Source organism: Leptonotus elevatus, chromosome 1 (assembly GCF_054856555.1).
Source record: "Leptonotus elevatus isolate MCC_2025b chromosome 1, RoL_Lele_1.0, whole genome shotgun sequence".
NCBI lineage: Eukaryota > Metazoa > Chordata > Actinopteri > Syngnathiformes > Syngnathidae > Leptonotus > Leptonotus elevatus.
The window spans coordinates 15,918,438-15,943,849 of NC_141239.1; the positions used below are offsets into that span (position 1 = coordinate 15,918,438).

Consider the following 25,412-nt stretch of genomic DNA (forward strand, 5'->3'; position numbering starts at 1 on the left):
TCACTCCAGATTGCTGAATTCACAGGCAGAATGTGAGCGAAGACAGATGGATTGGTGAGAGTGCTACTGTTTTCATATCTCTTTCCTGTGGTCTTTTTACATTAAAGTAAAAACTGCTATTTTTTTTAGTCTGAATTGATCAAATACTGCCATGTTAACAGTGGGTATGCTAACGTATAGCAAGCTAACCTGAGTTAAGTACAAAAAGTTGATAAAGGGTCATTTTGATGAGGATTTTACATCATGGCCTTGAGTCAGGTACATAGTTGCACTAAGGCCGATTGTTATGGATTTGACATATTGCAGTGTTGTCAGGTATTATTTCAAATAGAACTAACTTAATGCTATCATGTAAACAGTCTGTAAGCTAACATATTACTTATAGCAAGACAGTACTTTTTAATGAGGTTGCTAATGCAGATTGATTTGACATCATACCATAAAGTAGGGTAGTAGGACTATTGAAAACTGATCAAATGCTAACATACAGTCAGAACCATAACTATTGGGACATTGACACAGTTTGCATCATGTTGCCTCTAAGTAAGAATGACAGCAGTTTGTATAGTGCCTTACACTTTTTAAGAGATCAAAAATAATGGGACAATTGGCTGCTCGAGTGTTCCATGACCAGGTGGGCATGTAATGGCTGCCAGTGGAACTGGTTCCCTTGTTTGTATTGATGATGTGGCTGCTGCCAAACGTATCAGGAGGAATTCTGAAGTGTTTCGGATAATCTGATTATCTGCTCATATTGAACCAAATGCTTCAGAACTCATTGGATGGCGCTTCGATGGACGATGTTCCAAGCATACTGCGAAAGCAACCAAAGAGGGGTTTTTTAAGTAAAAAAGTGGATTATGCAATTTCTAAGTCAGTCACCTGACCTGAATCCGTTTGAGCATCATTTTCACTTGGCTTGGCAGAGCATCATCAGGCATAAAATCCAGCATCTTGGGGTGTCTATTAAGCAGTAGAAGTGGGAGGCACATATAAAAACAGATTTGGATGTAAATACCTTTAAATTAAAACAAGTGCATTTAAAGCACATGTTGTTTGTTTCATTTCAGTACCATTGTGGTGGTGTTTAGAGTAAAAAGATTAGAATTGTGTTGATGTCCCAATATTTATGGCCTAACTGTATGTAATCAAATAAGATTTCAATAATTAAATGCTAACAGTCCCTATTGTTGTTCAAAACCACGACAATTAGCTGTTGTCACCAAAATACAAACCTAATTCTACGTGGCTCTCATCAGGTTCGCCGGCTCATTGTTATGCATCAAACACACAATGTTACTTCGGGAACTCTGGCAAAGCGGCGCACCCCCCACCGCCTGTTCCGCACCCCTCTTTCCCCGCCGCCTGCTGCTGCAGTTCAATTAATCGGCGCGGCGGCGTGCACTGCAGCAGCCTAGCTCGCTCTGTGAGTGAACGCTGAACAGATGAATTTCGGCAGGCGGTTACAAGCTCCCCCACCCTCCCTGCCCTCGCGTCCCTCCTACCTACCGCTCTGGTCCTCGGTGGTGTCGGCCTCGTGGATCTGGTCGTCGAACCACATGTGGGCGACGGTCATGCGGTTCTGCGTCAGCGTCCCCGTCTTGTCCGAGCAGATGGTGGAGGTGGAGCCCAGGGTCTCAACGGCCTCCAGGTTCTTCACCAGGCAGTTCTTCTTGGCCATGCGCTTGGCCGTCAGGGTCAGGCACACCTGGGAGGAAGAAGAGGAAGATGAAAGTGGAGGATGATGAAGAGGAGCGGTGGAGCAAGGTGTACTTGTGGGCCATCTGGGACATACATTTTGTATATGACCAAGAACACACACGCGCGACATGCGGGTGTAATGCATCAAAGTAGAAGAAATTCACCAGAGCAGGCTGCTACAAGTGATTACATCATCATGAGTTTAGTCTTGGTCAAGTGTTAAGGTCAAGCTTTCCTCTTTGGACTTCTTTGTGGATTTACTCATTATTTGCATTGTTTCCGAATTTCATGTTGCTAAGTGAATGTGGCTGTGGAGGCTGAATTTTCAAGATGGTTGCAAGGTTCAACGTTGACCCTCTGTAACTGTTATTGTCTAGAAGGAGTTAGCTTTTGAAGGACCCCTAGAAATGATCAAAATGAGGCCCTTCAAAACCAAAATGGCAGACATCCTGTGTCTTTTCAAACATGGCTTCTTGAGACTTTTGTGGGTCTACTGTTTACTCTTGATGGAGAAGATTTCATGTTCTTATGTGAAACTGCCTTTTGAGTATGGCTTTTAAGGAATACCTGGAAATTAGCGTAAATTGGCATCTTTGAACCAAAACGACAGACTTCCTGTTTTTGTGGGTCTACTCATGATAGACATTGTAATTGACTTCAGAAATCATCAAACTTAACTTGATCAAATGTGATGGTGAAAGCTCACTTTTTTTGAGAATTTAGCATTTCATGTCTATCTACACTTTATGTAGTTTGGTTGGTTTGGTTTGGTTTATTCATTTTTCCACCTGAATGTGATCTGGATCCACAGTTAATTCCAATTCTCTAAATCGAGTTGTTACTTGTTCTACCTCCTCGTTCACAGAAGTTTGGCCAGAATCATCTGCGCCTGTACTGGACGCAGCTCTCGCGGTGCCCTGCTTAATCTTGATGCCCGTGATTATGAAATCGTTGATATGAAAATTATGTTGCAAATCATCCCATTTTTATTCCAAGGCGCCAATGCGTCAATCTTTTTCTTGTATCTCTCTCCTCAACTGCTGAATTTCCTGCAGTACCTCACAAAGTGGCTCGATGCTCTTTTTTATTTCCAGTATTTTTGCAAGAGTTTTGCAAGCGAAGATTTTATCTCCTCAATCTGGTCTGCTCTTTTTCCGTTTATTTATGTATGTTGCAACAATGTAGTTAAAAATCACAAGCAAGTGCAGGAGCAAGTGCAGATGCGTCCTTCCTTGACAGATCCGTCCTTGAGTGAGTTGAAATCTGGTAGTAATGCTGACCAAATCCTAAGGAGTTCATCTTTGAAGGAGTAAAAACCAAAAAGTCAGACTTCTTTTATGATGTTGAGGGCTGAATATTTAAGATGGCTGGTTCAGGTGTGAACTTATGATGATGAGTTTTCGTCTAGCAGGAGTTAGCGGTTGACCTTCTGTCTTCTTGGGACTATTTTGTGGGTCTTCTCATGAACGAAATTGCTATTAAATTTCATGTTGCCATGGGAAACTAGATGTGAGGGCTAAATTTTCAAGACGGTTTGTTAATGAGTTGAGTTTTCCGATATGAGGGGTTGACCTAAAATGAACTAAAACAACAAACCTGTGTTTTTTCTGGTATGGTTTCTACAGGCTTTTTTGTTTGTTTGTCTACTCTTGCTAGACAGTATGATTCAATTTCATGTTGCTAAGTGAAACTGGCTTTTGGGGTGTGTTTTAGTTCAAAGTTGATTAATAATTCAAGAAATGGAAAAAGGACAATGAAATCCATTTGTGAACGAGCCCTGGAATTGGCCACAACACCTCGAAAATGTCCACTTCAGGTATATTATATTATACTCACGGTGACGGTGGCCAACAGGCCTTCGGGCACGTTGGCCACGATGATGCCGATGAGGAAGATGACAGCCTCCAGCCAGGTGTAGCCCAAGATGAAGGAGAGCACAAAGAAGCTGACTCCCAGGAAGACGGCCACGCCCGTGATGATGTGGATGAAGTGCTCGATCTCGATGTTGATGGGCGTGCGCCGCACCTCCAGCTCCGACGCCAGCGTGGCGATGCGGCCCATCACCGTGCGGTCCCCGGTGGCGATCACCACGCCGCGGGCCGTGCCTAGAGTGAGGGATCAACCTGTGAGACCAGTTCCAGAGCACAAGCTAAGCTATGCTCTCTTGCAGTAGAAACACAGACTAGATCTGTGGCAACACCTGTCTGTATTTAGTCACAGTCATTTATTGGGGTTGCAAGAAGACTATGCGTGTAGTACTTGAATGAGGTCTGGGAACCTTTAGGTCACTGACCATATCTGACGAACTTTTTAATCGCAGGGACAAGAACAGTAGTTACTTTAAGCCAATTTGGCACCACAGAACAAATTCTACAGGGGTCAAAAGAAGAACTAGAGGGGGTAACAATCTCAAGAGGTCCAGGAATCTTTGGGGTGAGGTCTACAATAGATTGGAACATTTGAGTTACAGGAACTATAAGTATCAAGAACTATAAGGTCCACAAAAATTAGGAGGAAATGCAGCTAGTGTAGCTTTGGTTACTTTAGGCCAGGGGCCTGCAACCTTCGGCTCTGGAGCCACATGTGGCTCTTTAGACCCTCTACTCTGGCTCCCTGTGGAAAATAATATTTTTTTACAAATGTATTTTAATTTTTTAGATAAAGAGATTATTTAAATGAGTTGATTATTTTTTATTTAAAAAATGAATAATGAAATATTCAAATTTTTACGAAAATTATAGAAGAAAGGTACCGGTAGATGAAAACGTTTTTTTTTTAAATACCTATAAATGTGGCAGAAAATTAACATAAAATGTCCATGAAATTGACAAAAAAGTCAGAGAAATTAATATAAAAAAAAAGGTCAGACAAGAATACGTTCAAAGAGTAACTATAAAATATCCAAAAACAAAAGAAGACAGGAAATTACCATAAAATGTCCGCAAAATTGCCAAAAATGTCAGAAAATTCATAGCAAAAAAAGGCAGAAATAAATGTTAAAAAGCAGCTATAAAATGTGCAAAAAAGGATAAAGAGAGGCTGAATACAGTATTACCATAATAAAAATTTATAAAAAAGGGAGTTTGAAAAAAATTACCAAAAAAAGTAAATAAATTAAAAATTCAAAAAACGGAAGATGAAAGGTAGAAGAAAATAAATCTCAAAGTATTGGATGCTGCATATTTTTGCGTTATGGTGCAGCTCTAATTAGCTCCTGGGCCCTCAGTCCATTAGGCTAACACGAACACACTGTTTTGTTTATCACAATATTCAAATGCTTTGCAGCTCTTTATTGTGTCAGTGGGGGTTGCAATTTTAAAAAGTCTAGAAACTTTTGGGCCAAGTGTCTGCAACTGCTTGGAACATTTTAGTTATAGGAACTTAAAGTAAAATGAACATGGTTTAGCACCTTCCTAAATTGCTTACTTAATGGCATACTACATGTTCTACCCTAAGCTTTACACTCATAACAAGGTTTTTTTTTAAGGTGGGGGGTGTGACCCCAACAACTAAAACAAAGTAAACAAGTTCTATAATATTTTCTATTTAGGCTACAGTCCTTTGGTATGTCCTATGTGTGCTATCTACCATGAGCTGCTACTAGTCTCTCGCCCTCTCACACCCTGACATTTGAATTTTGGCCTGTTTTACTGCTGCTTCTCCGCTCCTGGAACTTGGTTTACTTTGTGTCCCAGAGAAGGAATCAAACGTCTAATCTGGGTCTTACTCTATATCTGAGAAAGAAGCCCTGCTGAATGGTAAAGTCTAACAAAAGTGTCGCTAATGAGAGCCGGCCTGGTCCAGATGTGGCCTACTGACCCTCTACACAGTTGGTGGAAAAAAAGCAGATGTTGCGGGTCTCCAGGGGGTTGTCGTGCGTGAAGTTGGGAGAGCGAGTCTGGGGCTCTGACTCGCCGGTCAGAGATGAGTTGTCCACCTTTGGAAGGAGATGCGGTGACATATGGCAACACACTTGTCAGGTCAAACACAACAAGCACAGAAAAAAAATGAATATTATTATTGGTTTTGCATTTTGCTGTAATCCTTTATAATTTAACGACTCATGTCAGTTCGAGAAAAACGTCATTTTGTTCGAGGCAGTTCAATCTGTAAGAATCTGAACTGCATTTTTTACACCAAAAAAATATCAGTGGTAAATTTTAAAATGAGATTGATTACAGGTTGTTTACAAACAGTTTGGTTAATGAAATGTGACTAAACTTAAGGAGGGAATTACACAAAAATTAGGTTGCAATATGCAACAAAAAATAAAGTGATATAATAAAAATGTTTTTTTGTTGGTAATGGTTTTTCACTAGTGAAACAAATAAAGACAAATTACAATGAATAATAAAGTATTTTAGAATTGATATTGTTGACTATAATAAATATATTTTTGTTTGGAGCCTTATCCTAATGCCAAAGCAAAACAAAAACAAAACAAACAAAAAAATCTGAACAAATTAATATATATATTTTTTGCTCTCTCTCTCTCTCTGTGTGTGTATATCTCTGTGTGTGTATATATATATATATATATATATATATATATATATATATATATATATATATATATATATATATATATATATATATATATATATATATATAAAGAGAGAGAGAGAGAAAGATATATAGATATAGATATAAACCATGCCTACTGTTTTGTGGTCCGTCTCCATCCTGTAGCTGTAAATCCAAATTAAAAAGTGCAGCCGTAATCCCAGCCACCTTCCCGCTTCCTCACCTTACATCCGCTGGCAGAAACGACTCGCAGGTCGGCCGGGATGCGATCCCCGCCTTTGATCTCCACCAGATCTCCTTGCACCACCAGCTCGGCGTCAATCTGCAACTTTTCCCCCTCGCGGATCACCATGGCTTGCTGCGAGAGACGCAGAAAGAGAAATTAGTCAAGGGAAGGAATTTTCTCGCAATTCCCTGCCACTCACTTGAGGCACCATCTTCTTGAAGGAGTCCATGATCCGCGAGCTCTTGGCCTCTTGGTAGTACGAGAAACAGCCGGTAACGATGACTACGGCAGCCAGCACCACGCCTAGGTACAGCTGGAAATGATAGACATTTATACAGCATATTTCTTGTCATTGTGATATTGGCTTGTTTTAGGGGGCGGATCTGTCTCATGCAATGTCCCAGTCCTCACATACTGCTGGGCCAATGGCAAGCCGGGCCTTCGTCTAAATGACAACCAGGAGGCTGGGTATCTGTTTTGGCTGTGTGTAATAAAACTATATGAGTTCAATTTAAATTAATGGGGGGAATGTCAAAAGTTACTTAATTTTACTTTTAAACACTACAAACAGAATAAACTAAATTAATTACATTCAAATGAGAATTTTTTTGGAAGGTATATATTTTTTACTATAAAAAAAACAAAATTAGTGATTCAATTAAATTGAGTGGTAGTTATAGATAAATTGATTAAATTTAAATTAAAGTACAATTAATGACTATTATTTTTTTATTGATAAAGCCTAGAAATATGAAATATAAATAAACTTAGAAAGTAATTATAGATAAATTTATTAAATTAAAGTACGATTAAATGAATAATAAATTAAAACTAAATTACCATAATAAAATTTAAATCAATGAAAAGGAAAAGGTTTTATTATATTATATACATTATTAAAGATTTATTTTTATTAAATTTTTAATGACAGAAAATGACAAATGTAAAATAAATTTAACTAAATTGCTTAAAATTGGAAAACTGTTTTTAAAAACTATTTTTTAAATAAAATAAACTCAATAAATTGATTTATCTAAAATTGGAGGGAAAATTTTAAACGTAAATTAATGACATAAAAAAAATATATATTGAAAAAAATACATGAAAAAGTTTGTTTTTTTTACCTTCAATATTATTTTTAAAATGTAAATTTAGTTTGACAACTTTTAGTTTAAATGCTAACTTTTTTGTCATTTTATTTAAAGAATTTAATAAGGATGAACGGTACTGAAAATGGATGAATGGATAGCTTTATTTAATTTATTTTCTTGTTCTTATTTATTTCAATTTATTATAATTTCTACTTAGTTGAAAATAGCCCAATTTTTCAACAACAAAAATATTTCAAGCAAGCGAGTCCTCATGTTTTATTCCAGTCATTCTAAACGCTGCATTCAAGGTCTTGAGTCTGAGTCAGAGAAGAAAGACTTCATCCAGCCACAGATGCTTTTTCATGTGTCCCAACATGAAGCCATTCTCATATTTGCAATGAACATCTTCCACAAAACTCCTGCCAGCTGCTGCCTTCATGAAGCCAGCGCTCCGGAACATCAAATCCCTCTCGAAAAGTTTGCTTCTTTCATTTTTTTTTTATTTTTTTTTCGTGTTTATCCAACAGCAACGACACACTCGGCGGACGTGTAAAAATCCACCGGAGCGAGAAAGACATTTGTTTCCTCGGAAAATTGCTTGTCGCTTCGGCTTCCCGGCGACGTTTCTCCGGAATGTCTCTTTTACTTCATCACACTCACGGGGAGTGTCATGCTGCATTCAATAAAAGTTGGAAATGTCACACATTCAACTAGGAAAAGTGACACTTAAAGTAGGAGTAGTAAATGCAACTTCCCAGAGAACTTCATGTACTAGGTTCTATAAATTGTAATAAAAATGCTGTTTTAATTAGGGGCATCAGGCCAATTACATTTTTTAAACATGATTATTCGCATTACTTCATTAGTTAGCTCATGATTAATCGCACATTTTATTATCTGTTTTCATACTTGTGTTAACATAAAAGTCAGGGGAAAAATGTTAAACTAATAGAAATATGGCTGCATCTTTTAGTCATTGATACAGTAATTTCATACGAATTCGTAAGATTGAGTTCAAATTAAAAAGATGTACTGTAAAAAATGAGTGTGATATTGATTTGTGTTGATGTCATGTTTTCTGCCACTAGATGGCATAATTTCATTTGTAAGACGTCGGTGACAGCTCAGTGCTATTCTTTTCATATTACAGTTTTTCTCCATAGGTTTGGCACATTTCTCGAAACTGAGATGACATTTTCAAAATACCGTGGACAAATCCCAAAACCACCTTACAATTGGTGCCAACTGAATGGCATTCCTCATTGCTTTCATCAAATTGCCAATGTCTTAGTACATGTCTCAATTGCCTCAGTGGATCTGTGCAAATGGTTGTGCGTACATTTAGCCTACAGTTAGCAGTTAGCACAATGTGCCCACATTTAGCACATTTTCCAAATGAATAGATCTTGCTGATCGAACTGGATTAGTTGTTTTTCAGTCTAATGGCTCTCCTCTCCGAGGCAAGTGTGTCATGTGCAAAATCATCTGTTCAATTGTCAAAATTCGTCAAGCATATCACAGGGGATCAGTGTGGATGATGGTTGAGAAATTCGCGCCATTTGTTTCCCCGCTGCATTGCAAGGGGAAATATCCACTGCGACGTGGATGAAAACCTTTGGCCAAACAGAGAGCAGCGTATGGATGGCCAAGAGAATGAGGACGATGGCCAAGAGGGGGAAGGTGACAATCGTGACTGCACAGTAAATTCTGTAGAGTAAATTTGACACTATTTTGACCAAATAGACTCAGTTATAGAGTACCGGTAGGCTAATATTTACAATTGAAAGAGTGTAAAATAAAGAATTGAAAAAATATATATATATAAGTCACTCAAGAGCTGAGGAACGAACTCACAACCTTCAGGTTGGGAGACAGCCGTACTACCAACCTGAGCTATGCCCCACCTACTGTTTGCTTATCTCCAAGAGGAGACCAAAAACAAACACAAACATTGTTTTTTGTCTCTTGGTCATGAAGATTCCAACTGACACGAGCGATATACTACAGTAACACACAGCAGGAGCTCTGTGGCTCAGGGAGTCGATCGGCTGTCTCCCAAGCTGAAGGTCGTGAGTTAGCTCCTCAAACTTGAGTGACTTTTATTTTTTATATACAAAATTCGGCTTACACTTTCTTTTGTTGCACTCTAATTTGTAAGTAACTTTGTGTGAATAAAAACTGTTGCAATTTCCTTGACTGTAAGTGGAGTATGTCAAACCGCAAACTTGTAAAATCCTTTTTACCCCTCACTTTTATATATAATTGTATTTTGTTAGCGGCACCTATGCTGCTGTGACAAAACAACATAATATATATATTTTTAGATAAAATATTATTTAAATGAATTAATGATTAAATTAAAAAATGAAATGTAAAAAAAAAAATCTATTTTTTTTTAATTTAAAGAGAGATGAAAGGTAGATGAAAAAGTAAAAAAATAAAAATAAAGCCCAAAAAGTGACCATAAAATGCTCAAGAAAATTACCATAAAATGTCCACAAAACTGCCAAAATCTCAGAATATTGATAACAAAAAAGGCAGAAAAAATGTCAAAAATAGTCCTTAAATGTCCAAAAGGGAAGAACAGAGGCAGAAAATTACCATATGTCCATAAAATTGCCAACAATGTCAGAAATTTGACAGAAAGACAGAAAAGTCTAAAAATGTATGACAAATGAAGAATGAAAAATTACCACAAAAAAAAGAAACAAATAAACGAAAGACGAAAGGTAGAAGAAAATGATGTATTGGATGCTGTGCATTTTTCTGTTATGGTGCAGCTCAAATTAGCTCCTGGGCCCTCAGTCCATTAGACTAACACTAAGACACTGTTTCGTTCATCACAATGTTCAAATGCTTTGCGGCTCAAGACAGATTTTTGGTTATTTATTTCACCTAAAATGGCTCTTTTGACAGGAGAGGTTGCTGACCCCTGCCCTAACCCCTTAAGATGATGATTTCTTTCCTGTGTTTTTTGTGTTTAAAAGACTGTCATTTATATTTTTTTACTTTCAATTTGGCAGACATTAGGGCCACCTGCAGGACACAGTTTTCGCTCTCCTAGTTGGAAAACATCTTGTCGAAACATTTATCAAAGCATCTGTCGCGTGTAAATGCACCACACGTCTTATTAGCGCTAACGCGTGCTAAGAGGCAGCGTGCGTTGTTCATCTGATGGCGGAGGATCCGGCCGGGCATTATGTATGCGTGGAAAATGATGGAGCTGCGGGCTTTGAAGCGTGCGGCGGAACACGAGTCGCCCGCCGAACGTGGCGAGATGGCAGGGGAGATTAACGTTATCGGCGCCACGCACGCGCGCCTCCGATCCGCCTCGCCTCGCCCCCCCCTTGCGACGCCCGCCATTATGCAACGCCTCTAAATGCTGAATAATGATTGCGTAATGACCAGCGGCCATAAAACGCACTATGAATGGCTGCTCGGCTCCATTTGCTGGAGTATTTAAGCGGGCTAATGCAGCGAAGTGAGGGACGCTTGTCTTCTTTCCCTGGGGGAGGCATCTATTATTCTTTTACTAGTGCACCATTATAACTCCAGTGTTTCCCACAGATTTGAAATCTACTTGGGTGGGTGGACTCGGGTGGGTGGACTCCGGGGTGTGGCGGGATGGGGGTGGGGGGACGAAGGGTGGGAAGAGGGGGCGGAGTGTGTTCAGTCCTGCTACTTCCGTCTCCTCTAACCTCATGATCCACAAGTGAGTGACGGCGAACTTAAGTTACATGCTGTATATCTGGTCGCGTGGTCAGTTTTTTTTATTTATTTATTTTTTTTATTAAATTTTCTTGAAATCTACTTGGGTGGCCCGCCCAAGTATTAACATGGTGTGGGAAACACTGAACTAAATTGTGTTTCTAGGCGCGTTTCTATGCTACAAGACTGTCAACAAATGAGAGGTTCAGGGACATTTTGTCATCCATATTTTTGGTCCATCACGTTCACTTTTGAGCAGAAGTCAACCGAACCGGATTCACACCAGAGCTTGTTTAACCACCAAGTGTGAACACCAAATTTGGTTCTGTTGTCCAAATAGCGATACGCTGCTGGTTCGGATGTCGAGTCCGTGTATCTGAGTTGGTTTGTTTGTCTGACAAGAGATATATACACGCTGTGTCTGCAGGGCCTCACGTTGTCGTTGACCGGCTCGTCCTCTGTGGCCACCTGGATGCTGTAGGCCAGGAAGCAGAGGATGGCGCCGATCCAAAGCAGGATGGAGAAGCCGCCGAACAGCTGGCGGCAGAACTTGACCCACTCGGGCGTGGTGGGCGGTGGCGTCAGGGCGTTTGGCCCGTCCCGGGCCAGAACCTCGGCCGCCTTGGCGTTGGTGAGGCCCTGCGGGAGAGAAGAGGAGGAAGACCTTTATTTTATGGCAGAGGCTGCAAAGGTACTTATTAGGGGTGTTCCATATCATACCTTCTACGATATTACCGGTGTATTTTTCTGGGTGACAAAAATTGAAATATCGCGAGATTGACGTGGTGCCGTTATGCGTAACATCATACGCCTTCGTGTCCATTCGGACGTACATGCATCGTTCGCTGCTGCATAAAAACAATGTCGAAGCGTGTGAGCCAGTTCTGTCGCGTCTTCGGCAAAGTGGGAGTGAGCTACCTTCGTCGTATGGAGGCTGCTCGTTGTGCAGGAAAACTGTCGCCGTTAAAGTCAGTTAGAGGATGCGCAGGCTAAAGACACGCGAGGAGGACATGGAAACGGCTTGTGTTGTTTGGCGTGAACAAAAGTTCATTACTGGAGCACTCTTGATTAGACGCACTTATTTTAAAAAAAAAGCAGACGGTGGTTGGATAATACTGAAGCGGTCGCGTATTGTTTGGCCAAGATAAACAGTCCGCGGTGTTTATTTTCCCGTGACCGGTAACTCGCCATCTAGTTGACGTGAGTTTGTGATGCTAACCGGCCGCTAAGCTAACGTGTTCTCGACGAGACGGCGTGCGCGTGGCTGTCGCGCAGCTGCGTAAACATACACATTTGTGTTATTTATACCGGCTAGTAATGTCTACAAGCAATCGCGGCATTGACCAATCAGAGACTTTCGCGGCAAAATAACGCTCGCAGGAGGGTTGCCGGCTACGGCAAAATAACCACTGCCTAAACAATCGCAAAGCATGACGCTACAAACTGGCAGATACAGTGATTTTTTCCCCCCCTCTACAACACGAGGATCAACCACACGGGAGAAAATAATGGACTTTCTTGACTCATGCAATTTGCCACTGACTGAAAGTTTGTGTTTTCTTTGTATTTGCTAAGTAAATGTGCTTTATGTGCTTTAAGCAGTTATGTTACAATTAGACCTCACAGGTTAAACACTACCTGGCTTTTTTAATTTTCATTTCTTTCCATTACGGTTGCTATATTTGCACTTTGTTTACATTTCAACTGTGAAAAAAAGGTGGCTTAAATATTGTGCTGCAATAAAAGTGCTATTATTCCGAAGCACCAATCACAAATCTATTGTTCAGAAGTTATTACCAATATCGTCAAAAATATCATCACGGCAAATTTCTTTGAAATATCAAGATATACTTTCTCCATCACTAGTACTCATACTCTGTACTTAATATTTCAACCACGTTGAAATATAACTCTCCTATTTACATCTTCTCTGACATTAGGTTGAAAAAAGTAGAAAGTACAGAAATCCATTTTCAAATGCAGTAAAAGTCAACAAATGTTAATATTGTTATTTTTTACTTGTACCTGAGTTTACTCATAACAAATCAATATTGTATATATACAACTTGCATATTTGTGCTTCGGCATTCATAAATTCAACGCTTCACTGATTACTGTTTTTGGAACCTATCCTCCATTATTTGGCTCAGCACATTTTGTACTCGGGCCAAAGAAACAAAAGTATTGCTTTGGCACCATCTGATGACATCCTGGTGCCAAGGAACTGTTGAAGTGAGTTGAGGAGCTCCATTTAAGTAAACGCCATCCTATGCTGCCATCTTGTGGCAACTAGTGTCAATTAGGGTGTTTTAATGGTGTCAATTATTCACAAAATATTGTTACCAGTTTGTACTAAAGAAAAGTATGAAATGTATACAAAAAAGTAGATCCCAACCGATATGTATTTTTTAATATTTTTCCAATATGGCAGAATGAAATTCAGATTAATCGGCCAATTAATTTAAAAACTATATAATCAATCAAATGAATTCATTTTATTACATGCAAAACAATTGATCATTTTACAATACTTTTCTTTAATATTTGTATAATTTTTCATCTTTTTTTCGGGGGAGGGTTGTTTGGTCTTATGTCGGTCTTATGTTGTAATGCGGGGGGGGGGGAACAGCAAATATCAGCTTATATATTGCCAATATTAATCGGCCGGCTAACAATAAAACAACGGGTTTCATAAAGTGCAATTTACTGTACTTTGGGACAAGCCAAGTAGCAACTGTAGTGTTGGATATATTCCTTTAAGATCTAATGACTAGCATCAGGAACTGCATGTGAACTTGAGGGCATGACTTGTGGCCTACTGCTACTTCTTGCGGGTGTTGTCATTTTATATTTTGTATTTTCTCATTTAAACCGTACAATAAACGGCTGAAAGTGCATCGACGACTGTGGCTCTCCTTGCCCATATGAGAGGGCATCACATCACCTTTCATGGCTCTATGTTTTTCCAAACTCAAGCAGTGGCGCAACGTAAATTTGTTTAGAACTTGAACTATGGCTTGCACCACCAAAAAAAAAAATCGACTTAAGTAGAGTACCCAAGTATTTATACTTTATTACTTGCCCACACTGTTTTGTGGAGTACTCCTGTCCAGCCCATTTAACAGCCCGAGTGTCATAAAGCGACGCAATGCTTCCCCCGCACTGTAAAACTGCTGCATGTAACTTTATTTAACATTTTGTCCTGATTTTTACGCCCAATAAAATCAGGCACGAAATATAGATTTGCCTCGGTCACACGGTGTGTGTGTGAATGTGTGTACGTTGCGTGTCGTACTTAGATTTGCAGACAATCCTCGTGAGAATTCATTGACTGCTTGGCTTGCGTTTTAGTGTGTCAACACATCAATTGTCTGTCTGGAAGCTCGCCGACTTTTTTTTTCTCCTTCACAACATTTTCATCCACCCCAAAAAAAAAAGTGTGTGATTGAGGGATAAAAGATAACCAAGGTGAACGGGGACACTGGAGAAAGAAACATATTATACGTGTTTGTGTATGTACCGTGGAAAGGTCCAGTCCATATCGCTTGCTCAGGTCATCCGCTGAGATTTTGTGGTCATCCTGCAAGAAATGGAAGATGTATGTGAAGCAGTTTTGTCATACACACACTCCATGTTGCTTTTAGTGGTGCGTGGCAGCCCCGTGAAATAGTCAATGAATAATTTAAAATACCGTTTAATAATCAAAACTGCCTGTAAATAAATTAAAAATACATTACATAATTAAAATTCCCTTCAATAATTAATAATTACTTATTAATAGTTAATAAGGTCATACAATATATATATATATAAATTAGCAGGTAGTATAAAAATATTTGTACAAAAATATTTATGTATATATATATATTTGGTAAAAATGGATGAATTCCCCTTTTTTGACATTTGAGTCAAATGGTATGAATTGGATATAGGGATATCATGTCATGTTAAAAGTTGTGTATTAATTTGCGTTTTTTAATTGTACGATTTTTTTGATAATTTTACATTCATTATATATGTATTTATCGTATTGTATTATTGTTAGATAGATGGATGGATAGATAGATAGATAGATAGATAGATAGATAGATGTACAGTATACATACATTACATACTGTGGTGCCTTGAAATACAACTTTAATTCATATTGTGACCACGTTCATTACTCCAGACACTCTCATCCCAAATCATCTTTCCTCATTGAAATGAATGGAAATGCCATTAACATGTTCCGGCCCCAGCCCCAACACCCAAAAAAACAAAAACATTTTTGTAAATAATTAAAATAGCACTCTATGTTGTTCTCTCTAAAAATGTATTGTGATAACAAAATTACAATGAAATTAGAATTGAACAGTTTGTGCATCTTGATTAATAATTGAGTCTGTCATTGCAACTTTGTCAGCAAAGGGCAGTATAACAGAGTCATGTAGACAAACAAAGAACACTTTCACTCAACTACTGCAATCGACGCAGTAATCTACAGCGAGATTGGTCATTTATCACAGAGGACAAAGAATATGTGACCGTGAGTACTGAGTAGTAATATATTGTCTGTCTTCATGTGTTTTAAAGTGTCACAACAAGCCATAAAAACACTATTTGTGTTAGCCTGTCTATTGAATGTTAGCATTATGCTAGCGGACTTTTATGTAAAGTTATGTTGTTGTTTTAATTACACAACGTCACATTAACAAGTAGTGTCAACAATCAATTCCACGCAGTCAACAGGATTCTTAGCAAGCGCCACTTGTCTCGGTGTAACTAGGAATTAACCGGTTTCATTTTTTACATGAAAATTACAAGTCACTGAAGCATTCCTAAGGTCCACTGTACTGTACACACCAACCATAAATCATGTTGACAGGCAGCCAAAAGCCAGCAAAGACAAGGGCAGGCTGACGAAAGCCAAGCGCAACACTTGTCAGGGTCCTCCCCGCCAAAAAGGTCCGCCTGACAAGTGGTGCATCGTAAGATGGCCAACCGAGAAAAAGTGAGGCCACATTTCACGACGGCGTTTCTGACAGAAGCGCAGAGAGTGGCCACACGCTGCTGGTGGCCCACAAATTATTCAGTGTTGGAGTACAAAGCGGCCCAGCCAGAGGGCGCATTGGGGTGGGGCAGGGAGGGGGGCGGGGGGTTGCAGGGATGAGTTGAGGGGGGTTTCTGCTGCTTGGATGGTAGGCCACTTGTTTGTATTTATGAGATTTTGTAGTGTGTGTGTGGCGGCGATTGGGAGTCATCCTGATATCAGGCTGAATGCAGAGTCGGCACTAATCTATGACAAAAAATGCAATTAGCAAGCATATTAGCAGGGACATCAGGTCACAGGACGGATACACTCGATCAAAGATGGAAGTTAATGTTTAGAATGTTTAGCTATTTTTTAGCCCACATTAAGAAAATTTAATTTAAAAAAATACAGATTGATGAAGAGCTTAGCGACACTTTTTTTTTAAGGCATCGTTTTGTTCGCCTAAACACTTTCTCATCATGTGGACGGTACGTTTTGGATAGTTGAGCAATCTTATATTAGTGCAAAGTATTAATGTATTGGTTTTGTAAGATTTTGACATTTTTAGCAAAAATATTATTATTATTATTATTGATGGCTAACTTTTCTAAATGTGAATCTATTACCGCGTATATACACCCTGGGCAAGCTAGCTCTGGGGTAGATGCCACGGACTTCCGACTTCCGGGTTTCACACATCAGCATCGTTGGCCGCGTTCCAACACTCGCACCCCAGCCCCTGCGCCCCCCAACTGCGCGCTCCCGCCGGGCATCTCAACTCTCTGAAATGCTTCGAACAACTCAGACATACACACTCGCACCCGTCGACGGGAACGTGCAACCGAGGGGCACAAAGGCGGAAGCGCAAGAACTGAGACGCGGCCCGCACGTGGCAAACAGGAAACAGAAACAAGGCTGATGTGCGAAAACCAGGGATGTCCCGTCTCCTCCGTGGTATATACCCCATTACTTTTGTTAGCCCTGACACTTTTCGTTTTTTTAAATGTGGATATTTTACGAAAATGCCAAAAACATTAGTCAAATCCAACTCGTTTACCAAAATGTTATTTACCATTTTATAAATAGCTACAGTTTGCCTTTTATATGGATCAAATTGTTATGATTTGTGTATCATGCTTAGGTTAATGTTTTGGCTTTGTGTCCTGTCTTGCTCGTTAGGTTTTGTTTTCGCCTGTGCTCGTCAACCTGTTCCCTTGTGTCATCCAATCATCTCCCCCAGCCACTTGTGTCTTGTCCAGGTGTCTCTCGTTGTCTTGTCAGTTGGCTTCTATTTTGGCCCCGTTCAGACGGAAGCAAACAAATCTCGTACACACACATTTCAAGACTTGCGTGTGTCCAAAAGAAGACGCTGAGGACGTTTAACGGCTGTAATGTATATGCCAAGTCTGGAGTGGCGCTGTAGCGCAGCCACAGGGAGAAAGCGTAGAAGAAGAATCGTATTTGTATTTTGTTGTTACTTTGATTTTTGGTCTTTTCAGAACTTTGGGTTTTTTGTTTATTTAGAGTTTTACCCAGTACCCCTGTTAGTGTTTTTGTTAAATAAATTGTGTCCAGTATTCCATGCATCCCTGCCGTGGTTTTCCCGCCTCCCTGCATTTGGGTCCTTCCCCACCAGCTCACCGTGACACAAATGCTAAATGCTAATGCTAGTAATGAATGTTAAGAAGCTTACCAAGGCCACCTCCTTCTTCAGCTCATCTAAATCTCGGTTCTTCTTCCTCTTCTCTGGACCGCACTGCAAGGACCAAGACAATATCGTCATCAATATACAGTAAGAGGGTTACTATTTTAGTTTAGGATGTTGTTGTTGTTGGTTTTTTTAGCCAAACATCTTTTTATTTTTTGCTTTTCTAAAATATATATATTTTTTCCTCAATATTTCATATACGATTTTTTAAAATGTATTTTTACCAATCACAGTTTCCATGCAGAAATTAATGGCTAAACTAACTAATCTAAAATGAAATGTAATACCCTTTCAGTCAATTTGAATGCCATTCATTTTTGCTCATTTCAGTATAAACCCAATTCCATTGAAGTTAGGATGTTGGGTTAAACATAAATAAAAACAGAATAAAATGATTTTCAAATCAAAATAATAAAAAAATTTTTTTTTATAGCTGCATCACTTTCCAAAAAAGCTGGAACAGGTCCCCGAAAAACGATGACAACGTTGAGGAATGCTCATCAAACAGATGATTGAAACATCCCACAGGTGAATAGCCTAATTGGGAATTGTCAGGACAATGTTCCTCAACGTACAATTACAAGGAATTTAGGAACACTTCAGAAAACCAATGTCAGTAAATACAGCAAAAGCCATTTATCAACAACACCCAGCTTCTCTGGGCTCGAGCTCATCCAAGATGGACTGATGCAAAGTGGAAAGTGCTGTGGTCTGACGAGTCCACATTTCAAATTGTTTGTGGAAAATGTGGACGTTGTGTCCTCCGGGCCAAGGGGGAAAAGAACCAATCGGACTGTTATAAACGCAACGTTCAAAAGCCAGCATCTATGATGGTTATGGCGCCGTGATATTGCCAATGGCATGTGTAACTTGCACATCTGTGAAGGACCCATTAATGCTCAAGATATAGGTTTTGGAGTAACATATGCCGCCATCCAAGCAACGTGTTTTTCATGAACGCCCCTGCTTATCTCAGCAAGACAATGCCATACCACATTCTCTACGTGTTACAACGGCGTGGCTTCATAGTAAGACTGAAGAGTAGACTGGCCTGCCTGCAGTCCAGACCTGTATGCCCCATTATGAAGCGTATAATACGACAACAGAGACCCCGTACTTTTAAACGGCTGAAGCTGAAAGAATTCCACCTTCAAAGCTTGAAAAATTCCCAAACATTTATTGAATGTTTTGAAAAGAAAAGGTGATGAAACACAGCGGTAAGCTTGACCCTGTCACTGCTACATGAAATGTGTGGCAGCTATAAAATTCCAAGGTAATGATTATTTGCTAAAAACAATTAAGTTGGGCAGTTTGAACATTAAATATCTTGTAGTGTATTCAATTAAATATAGGTTGAACGTGATTTGCAAATCACTGTGTACACTGTACACCTTGTACGTACAATAATAATAATAATGCTGTTTTTTATACTCACCAGATTTAAAGTAGAATATAGTTATAATTATAATAATCTTTATTTATGTTTATATCTTGCGCGCATTCACACTTTCATATCACTGCACAAAAGCTCCTCACACATGCTAATAAACGTCACTAAGGGAGCGTTGAAGTCACCTGACACTGTCAGTCTCCGCAAAGCGCATGGCGGCCGGCCGGGAGAAAACAGGCGCAGAGGGAAAAGTAATCAAACGGAAGCAAAGGGGGAGCGCCGAGCCCCAAATGGCGTCTGGCGGAGCAATTCTCCTACAAGATTACCCCCATGTCCTGCCATAAAGCTAAATGGAATGGGGCCCGACGGCAAAGAATAAAAACACAATTGCGTCATTATGCAAATAAAAACCAAGCCGGGAACGATATTTCCCAATCTCATCCTGAGATGTTAAGTGTGTCGGAAATAAAGATAAAGCAAGGCAATCGTAAGCTTTTTTTTGTTTGCTAGCTAATTTGCTTTCAGGGAAACGGCACATTTTGCGGGCGTATTCGATAGCTCAGATCGTGATTTTTTATTTATTTTTTTCCAGCCCCCAAAGACAGTTAATTTGGCAACCTGAAATTTGGCAGTCATGTCTATCATAAGTACGCCCATAAAAAAGTCTCAAGAAACCTTCCCTAAAAAGACCCAGGAAGTCTGCCATTTTGGCTCCTTTAAAATGGAAGTCAACCTTCAACATTTCTTGACAATAATATGTTATATGTGACCTCATTAGTCTGAATATGACATTCTGATTAATATTGCATTTGTGGAATATGTGGAGTTATGAAGCAAAATCCAGCCGTTTATGTCCGTCTCAGGGGCGGCCATTTTGCCCCTTTCTGTCAACTGAAGATGACATCTCAGTTGCTCAGGCAACGACCAATCACAGCTCACCTGTTTTATGAAGCTGAGCTGTAATTGGTTGTTACTGAGACCTGGGCAACATTGATGTCATCTTCAGTCGACAGCAAGTGGCAAAATGGCTGCCCCCTGAGATGGACAAAAATGGTTGGATTTTGCTGCTTTAAAAAAATTCCACAAATGTAATATTAATCAGAATGGCATGTTTAGACTAGTGAGGTCACATATAACATATTATTGTCGAGATTTTTTTGGGGGGGAGGGGTTAACTTCCCCTTTAAAACAACAATCCTTGCCATAAAACTCTTGAGATAACTCACATATTTTATTTATTTATTTTTAATTCAGCCCCCGAAGACAGTTTCACTTGGCAATCTAAAATTTAGTTATCATGAGTAGGCCCCCCCAAAAAATGTCTCAAGAAACAATGCTTGAAAAGACACAAGAAGCCTGCCATTTTGTTTCAAAGGGGCCATTCTAGTTTAATTTTGGTCATTTCCTGGGGTCTTCCTAAGGCAAACGCCCCCGCCCCCCCTCAAGATTTTGTCCAATTGCTACCAAATTGGTACCAAAAGTGCTACAAAGATGATTGACATGATGTGCCACTTATTGGAGTTTTTATCATTGGCGGAAAATGGTGACAAAGTTTGATGACTTGCTCATTCTTTTTTTTTTTTTTTAATTCAGCCCCCAAAGACCAGCAACCGGAAATTTGGTAGCTATGTCTATCATGGGTAGAACCACAAAAAAAGTCTCGAGAAACCATGTTGTGAAATGAACAGGAAGTCTATTTGGGTTTGGAGCAGCCATTTTAAGGTCATTTTTCATGTCCATAATAGTTTAGCAGTCATCCGATGCGTGAGGAGATGCTGGATGAAGACATTCCTTTGTCTTTTTTACACCAAATACTTCCCGAATGAGGCCTCTTAGTCTTGTGGAATTTCCCAGTTGAAGGGCGAATAAAGGCGTATTCAAGTCTTATCTTCCCTCCCGACAAAGGAAGCCAAGTAGACCAGAATCTCCACAAGGGAAATCATTGAAAAAGGCCATTTAAAGTTGAAGTTTGACCGTTTGCTGATTGGCTAGCAGATTCAGGCACTGCTCGAGCAATCAGTGGACGGCCTCGCCTGTCAATCATCACAGCTGCACCACTGACTTGGGGGATTGCGACAAATCCTTAAGTTAAAACGAATGCTAGAAAAACTACAGACAAATGGCCAATACAAGCACATTTAAATCTGTACAGCCACCAAATATGGCATTCACATCAGAATGGTCGAGGAAATTCATACATTTAAATAATATTTTCATTTTGAATAAACTGATGTTTATGCAATCAAAATTTCAATACGGTTATATTTTTTAATACTTAGGCAACAAGCATATACTGTTTTTTATTTTGGGGTGGGGGGTGACAAAAAAAATATTTTTTTGGGGGGGGGGGTGATATTTAGCTATATTGCATTTTTTCCAACAAATACAAAACATTTTTTATTTTAAAATTTGTGTTTTTCATTAAATATTTGTTGTTGTTTTTTCATTTAGTATTATAGCCAATCACAACACAGTTTAATAAACTCGCAAACTTTATGAATACAGTTCTCAACACAAATCCAAAACATTGTTTCAATTGTAGTTGTAGTAAGTATTTATGGATTTTTCCATTCAATATTTTTAGACAATCACGGTTTAAACCAGGGGTGATCAAGTTCAATATTGTTGCAGGCCACTTTGTTGTTAACTGCTTCGCTCAGACGGTCGTTATGACTGTGAAATAAAATAAATATTTAATGATTATTACATATACACAACAAATTAATGGATTACTAGTTCTGAAATCAGACGTCAAGGATAATAGTTTTGTTGCTCAAGTTACTGTACAGTGGGGAGCAAAATAATTCTTACAAAATCTCAACAATATTATTTATTACGGATGACAATTTAAAAATTTGGGTTAAGATTTCAGCAAGTAAACATGAAAGTTGACACATGATTGATTTGCTTTCATGGGCCCACATAAAATAATGTGGCGGGCCGGATATGGCCCCCAAGCCTTGAGTTTGACACAGCGTGTACATAAACTTGTTAACACTTTGACAAATATGAGGCAATGTTTGAAAATAAATTCTAATATTCAGTTTAACACTTCTCAGTACATTTGAACGGCCTTCATTTTTATATTCTTTATCACCTTTATCCCTGTGGAAAACTTGTATAAAGAAAGATTGCAATTCTATTCGTCTATTATATAAAAATATTAATAGAAAGAAAATCAGTCTATTTTAATTAGTAGATTGTTTTTGTATGCATGCAGATGTGTTTTCATTCAAATCGTACCTGGCCTATTCAATCAAGTCTTGTACTTTGTATTGTGTTGCTTTGTTCATTGTAATACATTATTCAAGTCAAATGTCTGTTTTATCAATCCAAAACAACACCAGCATCGCCTGCGTGCACATATTTTGAACCAAAATGTGCTCACCAGATGTTAGCAATTTCCACATTCCACTTGCATTGCCTAACAAACAACGTGAACGACATTTCAACCGCTTCACCAAAGAAAGAAAGGCACAAACTTACCCCTTTGCCCATGTCGGATGTCCACAAGCCGCCGGCTTGAAAAGTGAAGGACGGCACTCGACCACCCCTACCACATGTGGCTTTTTTGGGGGCCTGACACTAGACCCCCCCCCCCCCCCCCTCTCCACTCACAGGGGTAACCTGAGCCAGGCAGCCCTCCAGTCCCCCTACTGGCTCCCCTCTGGAGGTGAGAGGGGTGATTCGTGGGCTGATACCCCCAAACACTAACATACAAACATGCACACTCCTCAAAACAGCACATCAATCGCCAACGCATGAAAGCAGGCAGCAGGGACTAACAATGAAATACTGTAGATTACTTTACTACAGTAGTTACTAACAGGGTTGGATTGGCAAAAAAAAGGAAAAAAAATCAGCCTTAGCATTTTGACTTAGACCGGCCCGCCCCTATGCACGCCGTCACTTACACGCTAAAAAGAGATTTGTTGAACCAATTTAAGATTGCGAATTAAATTGCTGTCCAACTTTTTTGGGGGTTGGTTTATGGTTAATTTTTTGAACCATAGTTGGGTTATTTTTGACCCAGCTGTTTTAGAGTGTAGATAGTCAACTGAAACCTCATCAATAAACATCAGTGGCAGAACTACATGTTAAGAGTTGGGCCGGGCTGGCGTGCCTGAGTTAAAATGCCAGGGCCGATTTTTTTTGTGCCAGTCCAGCCCTGAACACAGCTGACTCAAATGATCAGCTCATCAGCAAGCTCTTTAGAAGCCTGATAACGATCCTGTTCATCAAATCAGGTGTGTTGGTGGAGGGAGACATGTAAAACAGGAAGGACAGTGGCTCTCGAGGACCAGAGTTCCCGGCCCTTGCTCTAAATTGTGGGCCGGTCGGTCTCTTAGCATAAAATTGAGGAAAATAATGAAATTGCCGCATCAACTCCAAAAGGTAGCTAGCATCTACCCTGAATGCCAGATGGCCAGTCCATGTACAAAGTGTGCGTATGGACAAAAATGTTGAAAAAAATATCTCAGACTAGGTAAGCAAGGGGCCAAACTGATAAAAAAAATTTTTTTGCATATCGTCGCTGCTATGTGAAAAACACTTATGTCTATTTATCTCTTTATTTTTTTATTTTTATGTTTTTGGGATGAATCTAAATGCAGACATCCCAAAATGGTAAAACAATAATAATAAAAAATATATATATATATAATTTATTAAAAATTAGGAAAAAAATGGACATAAGTGTTTTTCACATAGCAGCGATAAAATAATATATAATATAATATTAATGATTTTTTTAATGACCTCTATATGTTTTTGTGATTATAGAAGCGGTTGGGAGAATGAATGAATAATTAGTTTGTGATTACCAACGCCATAATTTGACAATATATTAAAATATTCACGACAACTCACGACAATGCAAACCCCATTTTTCATAATTTGTCCGTTTAGGACCACCGTACGTTGGCTTCTAGTTTGTTCAATGACGTTTATGTTTTTCTTATGACAATGAGTAATACATGCTGACCGAGTGAATGGAATTTAAAATGGGCCACGTTTTCGTCGGCCGCACAAAGTGGATACGTCTGGTCACCACAAGGTTAAAAAATACAGTCGCTATTCAAAGTGAAGCAAGGGGTGCAGGCGGGGGCAGCTGATATTAGCGTTAGCATATTGGGAGCATACGCCAGCGGGCCCACGCACCATATGCCACCGGTGATCCTGCGACACCGCCAGCCTGGCATATTTTCACGCTGGCTGCCAACGCGTGCGTTTTGGCTTCTTGCCTTCTGTTCCTTCTTCTGCACTTATGCGCTTCAGGCGCATGAGTCACTTTATTAGGTATGCCTGCGCAATCTACTATACGGGAAAAAATGTTGACGGTGAAGGGCCGGACTGGTTTTTCAACCTTTACTGAGCCAAGGCACACACAATCATGTGCTAAACTTAACCCCCCCCCCAAAAAAAGAGAATTACACACCTTGTGTATTTAAGACAACGAGCTTAGCCTTGAAGACCTCTAGCATAATGCTAACGCTAATTAGCATCTATATTGCTATAGCTATATAACTCTTTCAACAGTGGCAGAAAAACTCCAATACTCTCAAATTGTTTTTATGTCATTACCTTATGTTTTTCTGGAGTACAAAGAATATTATGGAGTGCTATTTTTCTTTCTTAAAATTCCCATTAAAAACCGGAACGGATGACATTTCATACATTTCAATGGGAAAAGATTGTTACAGTAGGTGCCGCCTGGACAAAGGAGCAATTATCCCCGAATGTTCACACGTGGATGTCATGCAGGGACATATGATTTTTTGTTTTTGTTTTGTTTTTTCACTATTTGAAAGTGTTCCCAAGGTGCCTCATTAACATATCTGCGACATACTTTTGTCAAAACACCCCAGGGATCAAGAATTATAGATGCATTTTTACAGCATATGTCACTATATCTCGCAGTGAATAAATTGGCCTGAAAATTACACTTGTCAATTAATATACAGTATTAATGCGGGGGCAAAGACAAATAGCCCCCGCCCCCTTGTAGACAATTTATGCTAATACTTGGCGTGCGGGTAGGCCTACAATTC

General features: G+C 39.4%; 1 protein-coding gene across 2 annotated transcripts in view; it reads right to left on the bottom strand.

Moving 5' to 3' along the window:
* The window catches only part of atp1a2a (ATPase Na+/K+ transporting subunit alpha 2a), a 68,158-nt gene extending 45,196 nt beyond the window's left edge, over positions 1-22,962 (bottom strand). The window contains exons 1-9 of one of the 2 annotated variants that reach the window (XM_086077308.1): positions 22,849-22,962; positions 17,958-18,020; positions 14,771-14,830; positions 11,686-11,889; positions 6,651-6,764; positions 6,449-6,583; positions 5,521-5,638; positions 3,538-3,806; positions 1,510-1,708 (exon numbers count right to left, since the gene is read on the bottom strand). In XM_086077308.1, the coding sequence (XP_085933434.1) occupies positions 1,510-1,708; positions 3,538-3,806; positions 5,521-5,638; positions 6,449-6,583; positions 6,651-6,764; positions 11,686-11,889; positions 14,771-14,830; positions 17,958-18,020; positions 22,849-22,860 (1,174 nt within the window). In that variant the 5' untranslated portion in view covers positions 22,861-22,962. Of the gene's footprint in view, positions 1-1,509; positions 1,709-3,537; positions 3,807-5,520; positions 5,639-6,448; positions 6,584-6,650; positions 6,765-11,685; positions 11,890-11,970; positions 12,648-14,770; positions 14,831-17,957; positions 18,021-22,848 lie in introns of those variants that run through there. The other variant, XM_086077309.1, reaches the window with a different exon arrangement.
* Between the last annotated feature and the right edge of the window lie 2,450 nt (positions 22,963-25,412).